This window comes from Dermacentor silvarum, chromosome 10 (assembly GCF_013339745.2).
Source record: "Dermacentor silvarum isolate Dsil-2018 chromosome 10, BIME_Dsil_1.4, whole genome shotgun sequence".
Taxonomy (NCBI): Eukaryota; Metazoa; Arthropoda; class Arachnida; order Ixodida; family Ixodidae; genus Dermacentor; species Dermacentor silvarum.
In genome coordinates, this window is record NC_051163.1 from 121,623,078 (window position 1) to 121,639,284 (window position 16,207).

Consider the following 16,207-nt stretch of genomic DNA (forward strand, 5'->3'; position numbering starts at 1 on the left):
CAGTTCGAAATTCTCGACCGCGATTTGTCCCTCCTGGACATTCGCTTGCGCAAAAGTGCCAATCGCGACGGAGAAATTTGATTCCGATCGGGCTCGATCGCGATTGAAAATGCGCTATGTGATGCCCGTAGTAGGCGCACTTCTATAAAACAAACGCAATAATAGTATTTATTCGTTGTTATTACTTTTCTTTTTTTCTGTTTTGTGTGCGTTTGCGTCTGATTTGGCTACGCCGCGCTTGGCGACCTGTTCCAAGTGCGACAGCCCGATCAACATGAACATCTCAGTAGCTCCCAAATCAAATATGTCGCTGTCTGTAAACGAAGATGAGCCAGATAGATGTGCTTATGATGCTAGTGCTTGCTTGCCCTGGCAGGCTGATTGATTTTATACGTTTACGTATGGACCACAAACGAAGAAGAACTGAGACAAGCTTTGATCCATTGGCTACCTGCGCCGATAAGGTGCTGTGCTGCGTCCTTGTCGTTCTACATTTGTAGCGTGTGCTTGGCTGCATTGGGAACAGTTGCTCGAAGCTGGTGATGTGGTTATGTACTGTGCAAACCATAGCCTCCTGTGTGCGTATATACAGTGGCTGTAGCAGAAACCTCGAATAGTACCCGCATGGGGAGGAGATACTGTTCCGAAGTGCAAAAAAAAAAAAAAAAAGGTACAACGTCATATGTGAGGTAAGTAGGTAGCACTGCTTCATCACTGTAGTGTTTGCAGACTGTCAGTGCAGTCATTCGGTTGCACCATACTGCGCCCATAGTGCTTGAAGCTCAAGAATAAGCGTGGTTTCAGCGGAAGGCACATTCGCTAACTACACATGCAGACATTGCTACTTGTGAGCTTGAGAGCGCAAGGATCGCTTTGCCCTCTCCTACGGCTTTTGAGAGTACCGCTTTTAAAGTGTTTCGCTTTCTTTGCATACTAACCGCGATTTATCGCGTCGAACCGGTTTCCAGGTCCTATCCCAAATACAATACGGAACCACCGGTACTGCTACCGCTCCCGTTGCCATTCTGCGGTACCGCACATTGGCAACGGGAACGCTCTCGCATTCTTCCTTCGTGACTGCCAGCGTTTGGATATACTGTCGTTGAGACGCTGCGCCTCTGGTCGACGACGCAGACGCTGTTAACCCTTCAGATAATTCGATTACGCTGGCAAGTCACGGCGAGTAGCCATGCTATAGGAGGAAAACTTGCTTAGTACGTGACAGCCTGTTGCTACGGTTAATTCGACCTCAGCTGGCGCCGCCTCATGCACGCAATGGTTACTTAAAGCTTGTAATCACACACACACACAAAAAAATCGGCATACAGGGCTCCAGATTTCCTAGGCAACGACAGTGACGCTGACAACAGTGATGCGCGGTGCCTTGGTGACGTCTCCTTTTCAGGATGTTGTCAGCGCCGACGACAGTGTTGAGCTCTGCGGGCCACTGACCTGCGACGACTCGTATAGTTTTGTAATACTAAAGTAGTCTGTCAATGACAACATACCTCAAGCAGTACAAAACATTTCACTCCGTTCATTTTGCCGCCGTTTGTAGAATTCGGCCTTTCGGACAATTCAACCGAAACTTGTGCTCCCACCAGGGTTGAATTAACAGAAGTCGGCTGTAGTAAATTGTTCATGGCACTCTGAGGGGTACCGCTGCTCCAACAATTTTTTTTATTCTTCTCAGTTTTATTGTTATGGTGCAGTGAAGTAATAAATGTGTGATGGGAGCTGTTGAAGAGAACAATGTGCTAGACATGTGATCACCTGGCCTTTCAGTGAAGATGTACTTGTTTTCTATTGCAGGTGGAGAGCGCTGACAAAGTTTATGTTTGGACTGTTTCCAGTAGTGGCTGGAATCACCCCACTAAAAATCAAAAGTGTTACTGCCTGGCAGCCATATTGCTGTGTGTTGTTTTATTTTTGCTGGTGTCTCTATTTGTACTGGATGCGCCTACTGTATCGAAATTGTACAAACATTGCCACCAGAAAGAGGCCTGTCTAACCATTGCAAGCAATGCTGCAGATTCTCAAATGTATGCAAGAATCAGTGATTACTCTGGCATGTATGATTACTTAGGTGTGTCTCAATAGTAATTTTTGAGACCTAATCGAATATGAATCTAATAGTATCAGAAGCAAATCAAATTGAATGGAATATCAAATACTTTTGGCTAATGAGTTCCGTGGACTCCCACAAGGTGGAGGGAGTATCATGAAAGGGAAAAAATTGTCATCCGTCCGAATGTGCTATAATAGTCATTCATCAAATAGTAATCAAATACTTTTCAAATAGTTTTTGAATATTGAACATCTGTTCTTGCAATTAATAGAAAATGATGTTCACATGCTCATATGTATTCATAACGTTAAAGTTTGTGTCATTACATTGCACATTATGAAGCGTTGTTCTTTAAAAACACAAATGGCGCGTTAGGAACAAGTAAAAAGTTTGTTTCCAAACAAAGGGCTCTTCGGAGATTGTGAATCAACGTTGAATGCCCTGTAAGGTCTGCCTCCTAGGGCGATGCAAGTTATCATTATTTATGTCAATACTACCTGTGGGGATAAAATGTATCATACTTTTGCTACAATTTTATGTTTAATTACATATAGGTCATGTTTTGAAATATTCTAAAATTATTTGAAACTTAATTTTTTTTTACGAATAGTGACTATTCAATTCAAAGACCTCATTGAATAGGAGACTATTTGATTTGTTATTAAAAACTTTCAAATATTTGCGCACCCCTTACGATGAGTGATGTATAAACAGCGGACGAACTTGACCCGTGAGATCAGATTTGACAACCATACTAGCTGCTGTCATTGCATTTCGAGTGCTGCTTGCTCTTCTAGGCACAGACTCGTTCAATGAAGAGCAAGATTCGTAACTCGCGCTTTTGGTAGTTGTTCGGTTCTTTGCTGTCAGTACAATGTGACATATGAACAATTGGCCAAAGGTGGCAACATAAATGTTGCAGCATTGTACGCAGGGCACATAATTTAGCATTTCTGTGCAACAGAAGTCAAGAAAGTTTATTATGATTGTCAAGAGAGTATACATGTAGGTATTTATGTAGGTAGATCCCCATAACTCACGTAACACTTGTGGCAGATGATCTTATAGTAAGCATAAGAAATAAATATGCAGTGAGCAAATTCATGGTAAGAAAAACAAAAACAAGAAAAGCAATATTCATGGGTACTTTTACTGAACATGTACTATATGCAGCACCTTGTAGCTGCATTAAAGAACCGTGTTTATTGACTTTTTTTTTTTTTTTAATCCCATGTTGTGATGGATTACCCAATTCTGCTTGCAGTAAATGTGTATTTTTGGAGTATTAATGTTCACCAAAACATAACCTAAGTGAGTATGTGATGAACGTAAATAGTGCAAACAAGGGATAATTACCGTGTAACCACGTGTCTTTTTTAATTCGAATGTGCTTGCTTTGACATTTTGGCAGTGTCCTAGCAGTCCCAGTTACTTGAACAGCAGTCTGGTTTTTTTTCTAATAAGCACACACATTAAACCCCACTGTATTATGTAATCCCTAATTTTGCAGACCTAACTTTGGTGTGTCAAGCTACCCTGTAATAGTAAGAAATGAATATGTTGATGCGTTGTTTGATTCTATTTCATGTGGCCTACAGTCATACAATCTGCATATGCATGACCATCCTAGATGCTGGCTGTGTTATTGTGCATTTTTGTACCGAGGCTCTGTCTGTTTATGGTACCTTGCTCAAACTGTGTAACCCTTTGTCAGTGCGATTTCACTCGGTACAGCTATGGATTGCATGACACCAGCTTATTGCTCCGTTGCGAAGTATGTATCATTAGTGTTCTGTATGCTGTAAAATATGTCACTTACGGGCTGCTTTATATTTACAGCGATGCTGATTTTATTATTTGTGCCACCTGCTGGGGTGGCTCAGTCAGCTAAGGCGTTGCGCTGCTAAGCACGAGGTCACGGGATCAAATCCCGGCTGCAGCGGCCGCATTTCGATGGAGGCGAAATGCAAAAACGCCCGTGTGCTTGCGTTGTAGTGCATGTTAAAAAACCCCAGGTGGTCAAAATTGATCCGGAGCCCTCCACTACGGTGTGCCTCATAATCAGAACTGGTTTTGGCATGTAAAACCCCAGAAAGAAGAAGATTATTTGTGCCCTCAGTAAAGCTAGAAAGTGGCACCCTGGACTGGTGGACCGAAGCTCTACCTAACCCGTCTCTTTTTAACAACTGATTGTAACGGCGCACCTAGCATAGATGTGCAATCTTTATTTTCTGCTTATAACATTCGCTGACTGAACAGTTCTGGTGAAATTTCCGATTGTGGATATTTTGCTTATGAGCAATGCATTTTCACATTTGCACCTTACATCGTATGCTGGGGTGAAACCATGAATGACTTTAGCTTATCTGCAAGAGTTGTCCAGACAACAAACTATCTTTACTTAAGAGAATCTTATGACACTGCATTTTGGGAGTAGCCCCGCTGTAACATTAGCTTGCTTGATATCGCACTGATGAATATATTTGTGAACTTTCATGAGAACGGAAAGATTTGCATATGGCAGTATTGAGTGCCCCAGTGATTTACTTAAACTTTGTTTCACACATAGCAGGCAACACTACAAAGGCTAGATATTACTTCTCTCAGTGCTTGCTTTGCAACCAAAAACTTGTGTCCCACATGTTAAAGAAAGATGTAGGTGTGCATCGTGTAATTCAATGTAATATTGTCTGATACATTCATTTCACAAAATGGGATGTATTATGTGGAAGACATCTGAGATGTGAACCTATTTACCACTGTAAGGGAGGAGTGACGTGTTTCTGTAACCAGCAACCACATTGCACTGTTCGCACTTGTGACCAAAACATAGTGTGTTGCATACTGAAGAGTGTGCTTGCACAATTGTAATACATGATTTGACTTAATCTTATGTCCACAAGTTGTAGTTGTAATATGATAAGTAGTTTTTCCTTAGAAGGTGTCATGGATAAAAAACACACCCACACTGCGAAATGTGCAAAGTGAGACTTCTACGACTACACTACTTGGGTAGCTTCTTACTTGCTTGCTAAGTATGATATGGTGTATCACAAAGCTTGTTATCATATTTCATGTTTTTATACTAGCAACTAGTCATACTGGGAGAATGTAATTGCATGATAATGAGTGATGCAAATATGTTTGCACTGTTATGCATGCACTGATGATACTGTTGATGCACTGATGATACTGATGCAAATATGTTTGTGCTGTTATGCATGCACTGATGGTTGTTGTGTTATTGTAACCTGGGGGGGGGGGTATTCTGTAAGTGTCCACTAAGTGGTATGCCAATTTCAGTGTGTGCTGCATGTATAGAGCCTGAGAGCCGGCAGTGACGATTGGCACCTTCCTTACCAGCTTTGAGCTCTATTCAATCAGTGTGTGCTGAAATGAACAGTGGACCCTTACAGAATGCACCTCCCCCCCCCCCCCCCTCATTTCCTGTGAATGACGCATTACGTTAAGTACATTTTAGCTCTGTTGCATGTGGTAGACCATCAGTGCTACATGGATCTTGGGCTGCGAATAGCAGTCCTCATTGGAAAAAAAAAAGGGATCATAATGTAGTGTTTTCCCTTCAGCTTATTCACCAGTCTCCTTTCGGTTCACTCTGGAGTTGAATAATTTAGCAGAAAGATTGTGGCTCTAAGCAACAGCACAAAGGAAAAAGCAAAAGGCATGCAGTATACAGTCAAGTCTCATCATAACCAAATGGGCTATAACAAACTTGCTGGTATAAGGAACTGGTCATAGTTCTCAAAGTTTTCGCAGAAACCCACAGAATTATCTGATTTTAACTGGTGCAAAAAATCCAGCAGAAATGGATGTAACAAACCCCTCTCATTTGAGAACAAAGATTTGCTGCTTATATTATACTGACTAGGCCAAACTCTGGTGGTCGCTTGTCCAAGACGGTAGTCGTGCGTCTGATGCTGCAAATCAAAGCTGGGATTATGTCTCTATGAGCACTAATTTTCTAAAGTGACTGCCACCCTCGCCTAGATTTGAGCAACATTTTTTGTTTTCTTTCAGAGTGGCCCTTGTGTCAGTTATCTGGCTAAGTACAGCCAGACTTGGGGCTAAGAATTGAAGAAGAGGTCTACTCCCACCTGTCAATAAAGGGAAATCCCAGCAACGGGAGTGCAGACACGATGCCTGCTGCGGTTGCGCAAGGTAATGATGTCTCTCCTCATTCTTGCAAAGTCATGTTAGGAGAGATGGAATACGAAATTTGAGTCATGACATCCATCTCAAAAACTTCTTAGTGTAACGAAAAGACGGAGGAACGATAGGACTACGTGCTTATTCGCAATGGAAGAATATATATTGAAGTGATTGCAAATCTCGATTGTTGGCACATGTGTATGTTTGGCTTTAAGTCTGCAGGTTCTTTCATGATTAACCATAAGTATAGTTTCGGTTTTTCATCATCAACCACACCACTTTTGGCAGGGACAAGAAAAGAGAACACAGGACATGGGCTGGCTACGAATTGAGTTTATTACATGGAAGCAGTGGCTTATGCTTGTATTATAGTGTTCACCTTTTTCCACGATATCGAGGTGTGCTCCGTATCGTCCTTGGACGAGTCAAGCACAAAAGCGCCGAAGGCGCGGGCGTGACCCGTCGCGTGGCAGCTTTGCCGTCTCGGCTACTTTGCAAGCGTCGGTCGGTCCACTAGTGCTGCGGTCTGAAGGAAAGTACCGCAAGCCATGACCGAGTCGACACAAAGAATCGATCGAGAGTGTGCGTGCTTCTTGCCGCGTGGTGATACCTGGCCCTGTGGGGAGGGCGCTGTAGCGAGCTCGAACGCCGTCATCTCGGACTGCAAAGTGCTACCCTTTGCGAAAACGAAGTGCGCTGGGGCGCCTAAAGGTGGCCTCGGAGTCGCAACAACGGCGTCCGGCCTGGCTGGGCGCGCAGTTGAACGATTACCTCTGTATCCTTTTATAGACATGCTCAGTATAGCTAGATGATTGAGTGCTGTGTTCTCTCTTTCTACTTGGTGCATTTTGTCTTTTCAATTAATAGTTTCTATTGTTCACACTAGAAAATACTTTTTGTTTCTGTATATTTGGCTTTCTGTATTGATTGCAGGAATGTCAACTATGCCCGCCCCCCATGTACAAATGCTCTCGGGCCCTTTGGGTACAGGACTATATCAATATACATCATGTCACTCTTGAGACCCGTGTCTGCACACATGCAGTCTGTAACAAGAGATCAGACAGTAAGAATCACAATTCTCAGTATCTGAGCTCTTGTTACAGACTGCAGTCCTCATAAGTTTTGGTTTCTATCCCTTGCCTTGCTTCGCATATGCAATCACTTTCATATGTGTGTGTGTATGTGAAACTCTTTCAATAAATTCTTCAGTTGCAAGTGCGCGCCTTGTCCTGTCATTCCTCCGTCTTCCATCTATTCATTGCACTAAATAGTTCATGATGGATGTCATTCAACCAGCCCGCTTATCCATCTTGCTGAGTGATGACTATTGTGGACTACTAAGGGCGCAACACATTTTTGAAAAGGCACACATTGGAAACAAAAGCCCTGTTGGGGGCACTTCGAAAGTGCATGTTCAACTACAATGAATTTGAAATTTTATAAATCACCCTTTTGAGGGTATTGATCAGAAGTGTGCATGCCAGCCATTAAAATTCATTTGCAGGAAAAGTATGCCATACCCAAACTGCATCATAAAACATGAAGTTGTGGTTGCAGTAGGGCACAGGCGGGTTCGGCAGGAAAGGTGATTTATATGCACAACCTGCAGTGCCTTTGTTCATAAATGCTTAGACATGAGCCTGGGAGCCAATGTTGCTGCCACAGATGGTGTCGTGAAACTGTCAGTTTGTGGGGTGGGATGCTTGGGTGTGCTACGTGAGGGCACCTTTCGAGGTGTCATCTCAGTGTGCAGCTGCAACTCAGATAATGGGGCGACATAGATGTGAGCGTAAAATACAGAACAAATGTTGTTTGTTCAGTGGGGAACATGCAGTGCGTTAGGCTTTTACAAATCAAGCCATGTCATGGCCGCTGTGGTGAGGAGGTCCTGCAGGCTCAAGGTCGTCTGCTTCCCCAGTTCCATGCCTTTGAGGTGTGTTGCCTTTATGGTTGAAGCAATAAATAGGAATAAGCAATAGAATAGGAATACTTTCTATGGGAATCCAAAGTGCAGCATTCGTAGCTCAGCTGATAGGCGTGCTGCTGACATATGCCAGTGCCTCCTCTATTTTTTCAATGCCGGTGCAATCGCTCGGTCTGCAATGGGAGCCGTTGGTGCGCCTTAGTTCAGTGAGTTGCTGCGATGTGGCGCTACCCAGACGGTACGACTGCTTGCGTCACACGTGCGTCTGAGCCACTGAGCGCGTACCACTGCTGTTCCGGAGGGGATGCGGTAGACGCTTCACGCGTCTGTCAGGGTTACTTACTCCGACTTCCGTCGTGAGGCGGCACCTAGAGGGCACTCTCCCCCATGACCGTAAAGCAGGCGCGAACGCTAGCCGACGGTTGAAGAGTAGGAAAGGGCGATCGGAGAGGGTGGTGAACCGTTGGATCGACCGCATCTGGCTGGCATTGAAAAAATAGAGGAGGTGCTGCATATGCAAATGAACATGAAACTACGTTTCTTTACAGCCGAGAAATGTGTGCGATTGCCATATATATAAGTGCATAAGGAAATATTGTAGTCAGTGCCACTCGTTATGAGAAGAAGCTGGTATGTGCAGCAAACTGGTGAGACCAACATTAACACAGTAATGGCGATCGGAAATATAGGTTGCCAACAGCATCTGGCGGTTTGCAAGTAAAGAAGAAAAACAACATTGAAGCCAGGAGGCATAAAATTGTAGTTTGGGCATCACCGGCAGTGGTGCCCTGCTCTATCGGAACGGATTACTTTAAGGAAGAACCCGAGAGGCAAACATTATGCTTGTAGTATCTCATCGTTTTAGGTCTCTGATAAATGAATTTGTTAATATATGCCTTGGAAGGTACCCCGCTCATTTCGGGACAGGTTTGAAGCTACAAAGAAAGGTGTTTTAGGGCCACTTCGAACTTTCTTATTCTTATAGTTGAATGGTGAATTCAAAGCACCAGGCCATCGTCTTGAATGCTGGTGCCTGCCTAAATAGAAAAGAAAGAGGCGAAACAGTGTGGTAGCATTGTGGTCTAAAGAAACAGTAATCAGCATGGATCTCAATTTCATTTCTACAATTTTTTCTTTCAGCATCACCGCTGCCTCAGCTGCCAGTCCAATTTTCGCTCCACTTAGACATTCAAAGTAAGTGTGAAGATTCCAGTGACTGTACCGCAGAAGCCAAGGGCAATGCCACATCTGTAGATGCTGCACCAAGTGCACTGCCAGACAAAGGTGCTGTAACAAGTGAAGCCAGCCAGCAGCCAAGCGGTGTTAACAGCACAATACATTCTTGTCCACATTGCCCCTATGTTGCGTGGAGTTCACACCTGACAACAGACTTGCGGATCCATACTGGATAGAAGCCATTCAATGCGACGTCTGTTCAAGCTGCTTTATCATGAAGCCGAACCTGTCGAGGCACATGGAGTCTCAAGTGAACGAGAAGCCGCTTGAGTGCCCCACCTGCAACTGGCCAGTCGATGGCAAGCGGGACCGTCACAGTCACTCCTCCATGCACCTGGATATTCAACCTCACCTGTCTCATATGCTTCGGTCCTTGAGACCGAAGAGCAATCTAGAGGCTCGCGTGCTTGATGTGCTCCAACTTAAAGGGGTACTGATACTATATTTCCGAGTCTTCTTTCCTTGCTATGAAGGTCCGGAACCTCTAATCACGAGAAAAGATACTGTCAAGCCTCACGACGCCCTAAATAGTGTAATGTAATAGCTTGTCTGCAGCCAGTATTGGTTTCATTTCTACTGTGTTGTGATGTCATGATGCAGTATGTGGTCATGTGAGAGCAAGACATATTAATGTTTTGACACTCGCTTTGGCTTGCTCAGTCATCCGCTATGCTGCTACACCGCCTTCCAGATCGGCATAGGTCGTAAAATAAATGTTTGAAATGGTTCTTTTCCGGAGTACAAAAAAAGTTGGTCATCCCATTATCACTGTCACTTTCATACTATCATCGCCTCTGCCGTCATGAACTTGCTGTTGTCATCACACACATGCTGGTGTCACATGCACAATTGCTGGCTTTGCACGAACACTTTGGTCCACCAGGCAACGCTCTGCAGAACCACAAACCATATTGGTTAGCCAGGCACCTTCAAAATGCTTCAGGTAAGATCTATTCACACATTGCATGGGACCTGCATAATTTTTTTTGTGAATTATTTCTGTAAGCATAATTTTTAACCAACTGCAATAATAATAATAATCTTTACAATTCCAATGCAGTGCAATGGCCCCTCAGAAATTTTTGGTTACCTCTATTCTGCGACACCTGGCTCCATTCTAAGTCAGCAATTTCCTCCTCTCGACGGTCAATGTAATTCTCTGCCATTAAATCACGCAGTTTGTATGTACACTGTTTATGTAGCCTTTCTGTATGATTAAATGCCAGTTGATATACAGTGTGCGGCCCTTTTGTTGTGTTGTGTATGTGCAATGGGTGTGTTCAGATAAGGACAGACTTAGGGGAGTCCCGAATATGTTTTGTTACCAGCGAAAATTTTGTACGAGTTGTGCAAATGTCTCTGCAGAAAGGAATCAACCTTTATGTTGCGAGACGCAGCGCCAATTTTCAGAAAGAAAATTGTGAGCACTTTTGCAACTTGCAGATTTTACAAGTTTCAAGACCTATCACTCCAACACTAAAACAATGTACATCACCAAACATTTTTTTGGGTAATTTTGAACTGTTGGAACTATTGGCCCTAGGAAACTTAGGCTTATGCCACCCACAGTATTTTTTTGAAACTTTGCCAAACTTTACTTTTTGAGCAAGCACTTCTCACTGACCCTGAAATCGGTGGCTTTGTGGGGCCATTTCAGCTAAGGCAATGAAGCCATAAAAATTTCTGACAAATCTCCAAATAATTTCTTGCAAATTACTGAAGAAATGTGCAGCTACATTACATATTTATTTTGTAATAAAACCCCATAAATGCCAAAATTGCAAAAGTAGCGGAAATTGGCCAATTTTAAGGGCATTTACAACAACAATATTCCCTGGCTTTCATTAAAATTTTGAAGAATGCCCTCGCAGAACTAATAAGTCTAGTACTGCAAAAACATGTTGCAATATATTTTTTTTTCACAGAAAAATTGAGCCTACATTTAGAACCCTGCATGTTCATTGCTACGATTTGTGTAGCTCTAATAATAAAATCGAAATTACATTCATATTGCGTTCCAAGCTCACTGTTTTTGTTGTAGCAAAGAAAAGTGACTCAGATTCTATCTTTTTTGCCTCCTGTGAGCCACGAAATGGGTTGAGCTTGTGTTTTCAGGGCTCCTGTATCCGTACTTTTCCTTACGGTATGTTAAGGTAGCAAGCACACGAGAGCGCGCACAGTGAGCTGTTTAAGGCTAGTACGGGGAAACTACTGGCACTACTCTCTAATTGCACATTCTATCTGAAAAAAAGTCTAATGTTGTAGCTCTATTCACGACTTGTCTGGCCCACCTCTGTGTCGCAAAAGAAGGTCAACATGACACATAATTAGTGCATCATTGGTTTTTGCCATTTGGCCATAATCATTGTAATATGTACTTACACCAATTGTAGCTCCTCAGTTCAGACCTCTCGAGGTCCCTCTGGTACGTTCCCGATTTGTGAACTAGCATTTCAGACCAAAACCGCCATGACCAGCAGTAATGTAAGGTTTCATTGAGAGTTTTGTGGCTTGATATGATGAGTGCTGCTGTGTAAACTACTTTTGCTTGTGTGTTTAGTGCAGAAGTTTGAATAGCAAAAGATTGACAGTAAAAGGTTTGGCAATACCGGAGAAATTGTACTGCTGTTGGCATCTCATGATGCTGAGTTCAATGAAAGCAGACAAACCAAGTAGTGCCATGACCAGCTGTTATTTTGTTAGCTGCTGGCATAAAGGCTTTGGTAGCAACAACTTGTTTGTATCGGCGTATTGCTTTTTTTTTTCTTCTGTGGCAACACTCATGCAGCACCGACATTTCTAATGGGTTGTTCTTGAATACAGTGGCAAGATTTACCATGAGCACCGTTGCTCCAGGTTATGCCTGTGGTATTTTGTGTACAGTGATTCATATATTGGTAGGCTACAACTATTGTTTCTTGTGACTTGAAAATATGATTTATTTGTATTAAGCTCTCTTGTTACTTGTGCAAGACTTTCTTGCTGATAAAGTGTTCAGCATTCGAGTGTTTGAGGAGTGCTAGGCCTGACCATGTGCCATGTTTGAAGGTGCTTATTGAAGTTTTCTCATGGTTTGCCTAAACATTACTGTAAACATAAATGCCTGCAGCATGGACCTGCTATTTATTTGCTTTTGACTAAGTACTGTTGGCTATCTTGCTTTATAAATGTACTCTGGCTCATTTAGTTATTGTGACATTTGTAGGAATCTTTTGGTTACTATGCTCATATAATGAACCAGAAGAAAGGGAACAGAGAGGCCCAGTTTCATGTCACAACCACATAAGGCCAAGAGACAATGGCTACAAAGAAAGTGTAGGGGGAATTACTTGTTTTATTTAATTGAAATGTAAAAATTATAAATAAATGAAAGGTGGGGTGAAAAAACAACTGGCCACAGGTGAGATACAAACCCACGCGCTGGCTAACACTCGCAGGGTTAACTCTAGTACACATACGTATATAACCAAGAAAGTGGACAGGAAAACGACGAAACAGCAGCTCAATTGGTAAGAGCATCGCATGTGTAATGCTAAGACATGAGTTTGTATCTCCTGTGCGGCCAGTTGTGTTTTTGTCCACTTTTATTTTAATTTATAATTTCCACATTTCAATTATATAAAGAAGTAATACCCTATGCTTTCCTTGTTGTCATGGTCTGCTGGCTTTATGTGGGTATATTCAAGTAGAACCTTCTGCAGGCACAATACAAGAGTTGTGGTTACTCATGCATGGTTTTCGAGTTTCTTCAAACCCTGTTTTCATGCTTTCCGATTAACCCCTTGAAGGCCTACTTTTTTCTAAAATAGAAACTGCCATAATTGCTAATTATTTCATGTGATATGCTTTAATAACATGGTTAGATTATAGAAATATGCCTGCAGATAGTATAGAAAATATCATTTTGTCAAAGCAATGATAGATTGTCTATTGTCCGAAGCGGGCTTGTCATAACCCAAATGTGATGATCACTCAGGACGAGGTGAGGTCGTCAAGAACCTTTAAGGGGTTAATGGTTTGTTCGGCTAGCAGCATTATTTTAGTTGCTCTACAAGGCTTCACGAATCACTTCGACACATTGTGCACTGTCTGGGTTGCTCACTTCTGCTTGTGGGTCTAATCATTCTCACAGTGATTGATCATATGCCACCACTGTTGTTGTGTGTGCTTTCTAAGTCAACTGCTCTTGTTACTCTAACATTTGAATGTTATGAGGCTGGATTTACTGATGGTTTGAGGCATTGTGGCTAGCATTATGTGTTTTCACATTTTGGTGTGCCTCATTGGCGTGATATGTGCTAGAGTATTTGTGCTTTCCTGAAAGAGGCATCAATTGAAAGTAATTTTATTCAAAAGAGTGCTTTGCTACCACAAGAATTATTAAGGTGTACCTTTAAACGGAATGCTGATACACGTTGCCAGCATATTTCTTACACACTTTATAGCAAATTTATGTCACAGTTGATTCTTATTAGTTTTGTGTATCTGTTTCAGTTGGAATTATGTTTTGGGGCTGAAATCGAAGTGGACCAATAGAACAGGCTTTTTTCATAGAAAATATGCTGACATTAGCTGCACACTTCTTTTCATTGCATGTACTTCTGCTGGCTTGGTTAATCAGTGTGCACTTCAACTGATATACCTGTAATTTATCACTTGAGGATAAAGCCCCAGAACTAATCTTTATAGCTTAATTGCCTATGTAACTTGCATCTTTACTCACTGCACAGCCATTTACAGTTGAACCTCATTATATATGATATTTGTTGCAAGCATACATTTGTTACCTACTGATATTGACGAGAAAAATGTCAGATTGACTTTGTTATATTCGATAATTTGTTATATCTGTGTTTGTTATGTCTATGTTTCTGTACCGCCCCAATCCTCAAATTGCTTTTTGAGGACAGTGTCTTCCTTGGCAAGTTGCCCCACTTTTCCGTATTGGGTTGGCCAGGAAATGCTTTTCGTGGGCCATCGTCGGCCAACCCTGAAGATAGCTAAAAATGTAATGTGGACCGATCTCAAAGGTAGTGCAATATTCTAAAAAGGTGGGCTGTTTCCATGAGTATGTGCAGTCTAAAACTGAGGGCCGATCTCAATGATAGTGCGGTAAAAAATTGAAGCAGTCCGACACTTCTACTCCCCTCACACAAGGAGGTGACGCAAAGAGTGAGATACCCACCATGGTTGCTTGGTGGCTATGACTTTGCACTGCTCAGCACGAGGTCCCTCAATAGAATCCTGGCCACAGCGGCTGCAATTCGATAAGGGTGAAATGCAGAAACTCCTGTGTCCCGTGCATTGGGGGCAGGTTAAAGAACCCCAGGTGGTCAAAATTAATCTGCAGTCTCCCACTATGGCGTGCCTCATAATCAGATTGTTGTTTTGGCATGTAAAACCTCAGAATTTAATTTTAAAAAGAAGAATGCCATGCACATTGACTCCGCCTCATTCTCATTCCCAACCTGCTCAGGAAGACATTGTCTTTCATCGACTTCCTACTGAAGGTTGAGTTGCCTTCCAACTGTTTGTGCAAGATTCTTGGCTTCACCTACTGAGCAAAACTTGCCCGTGTTTGCAGGACTGCCCGTCATTGTCTCCAGCCGATCATTATCCCTGGAAGTCGTCGATGATGTGCTCGGTAGCCCTTTCTCAGCTCCGGCGTCAAGCTTGCCAAATGAAACAGAGCCAGCAAACATGGCTGAAGTAGTATCTGGGGAAACTCCGATCGAGACCGTCGATGTCCTTTCAGGGGAGGTTGCCGGCACTGAATTGGTGGGCCGGAGGACTGCCAGCTGCCAGTACTGTCCTTATGTGGCCAAGGACAGGAGCAATCTGGCATTCCACCTGCGGACGCACTCGAATGAGCGGCCCTTTCTGTGCGAGGTGTGCGGGAGGGGGTTCAAGCGCAAGGAGCACGTCGAGTACCACCGGCGCATCCACACGGGCGAGAAGCGGTACAAGTGCAGCGTCTGCTCGTACGCCTGCGTACAGAAGCAGTCCCTGAAATCCCACATGCGTCTCCACACGGGCGAGAAGCCGTTTCAGTGCGCCCACTGCTCAAAGGCCTTCACCTACAGAAAGCAGCTCCATCGCCATACAATACAGCACAAAGACCTCGCATAATCTCGAGGCTTGTGACGCTCCTGCCCAACTGAACTTTCTCAAAGCACTGCACGTGTAATGTGGAACTTGTGAGTTCGGCTCCCACCTGACAGAAAGTCCTTTTCAATAAAAAATAAGTCAATTTCCCTTATGCCTCCCGTGGCTTCAATCAATCACTGAATTAAAGCCTTATTCTACAATGTTGAAAAGAAGCCTACAAAAATATTTGGACCAATAGCTTTTCCAGCTAGTATCTGGCCCAATGCAAGAAGGTCACTGTAGGTCAGCCACAGGGCTATTAAAATGTATAGTATGTTTCTAAGAAAGAACAGATATGCATTTAACAATAGACAGTACATTTAAAAGCAATCTTTCTTCACTGTCTGTCTGCTTCATATCCCCTTCTGGCGGCAATTAGATTCAGTCCATTGAAAATTTAGTTTTGCCACGTTTTCCTCATCTTTAGAACCGGGAAAATGCGTACTGCTACAGAATGAATTAAGGATTTTCAACTCTTCAGCAAGAGTTGTCAAGTTTAAAGGATGCAGACTCTATGCGGGAACCCTCTCCAGGATCACATATGAGAACCTTAACTATTTCATGTCTAGCATACTTTCAAAGCACCCATTCCGACTTCAAATGTATGCTGGATGTAAAGCACTGAACAACAGTCAAAGAAATTAACCTGTTACATGATG

At 43.0% G+C, this 16,207-nt stretch overlaps 1 protein-coding gene across 4 annotated transcripts; it reads left to right on the plus strand.

The window, feature by feature from the left end:
• Positions 1-303: 303 nt before the first annotated feature.
• Positions 304-15,651, plus strand: LOC119431808 (putative zinc finger protein 702). 4 transcript variants are annotated; one of them, XM_049657125.1, is made up of 5 exons: positions 304-464; positions 1,813-1,913; positions 6,107-6,247; positions 9,306-9,359; positions 14,986-15,651. In XM_049657125.1, exons 3-5 carry the CDS (start codon positions 6,226-6,228, stop codon positions 15,528-15,530), a joined length of 621 nt encoding a protein of 206 aa, XP_049513082.1. In that variant the 5' UTR covers positions 304-464; positions 1,813-1,913; positions 6,107-6,225; the 3' UTR covers positions 15,531-15,651. The 4 variants fall into 4 exon arrangements, with proteins under 4 accessions (XP_049513082.1, XP_049513084.1, XP_037555199.1 ...); XM_049657127.1 differs by lacking the exon at positions 9,306-9,359; XM_037699271.2 differs by lacking the exons at positions 304-464; positions 1,813-1,913 and having other exon boundaries at positions 5,331-6,247; positions 9,306-10,344.
• Positions 15,652-16,207: the final 556 nt, after the last annotated feature.

What these genes read in the sequence shown, in the direction of transcription:
- LOC119431808 (XM_037699271.2), top strand. Translation starts at nt 10,230, where the DNA reads ATGCTGGTGTCACATGCACAATTGCTGGCTTTGCACGAACACTTTGGT. An exon ending in GCACCTTCAAAATGCTTCAG is followed by an intron (nt 10,345 to 14,985) that starts GTAAGATCTATT and finishes CCGTGTTTGCAG; the next exon opens with GACTGCCCGTCATTGTCTCC.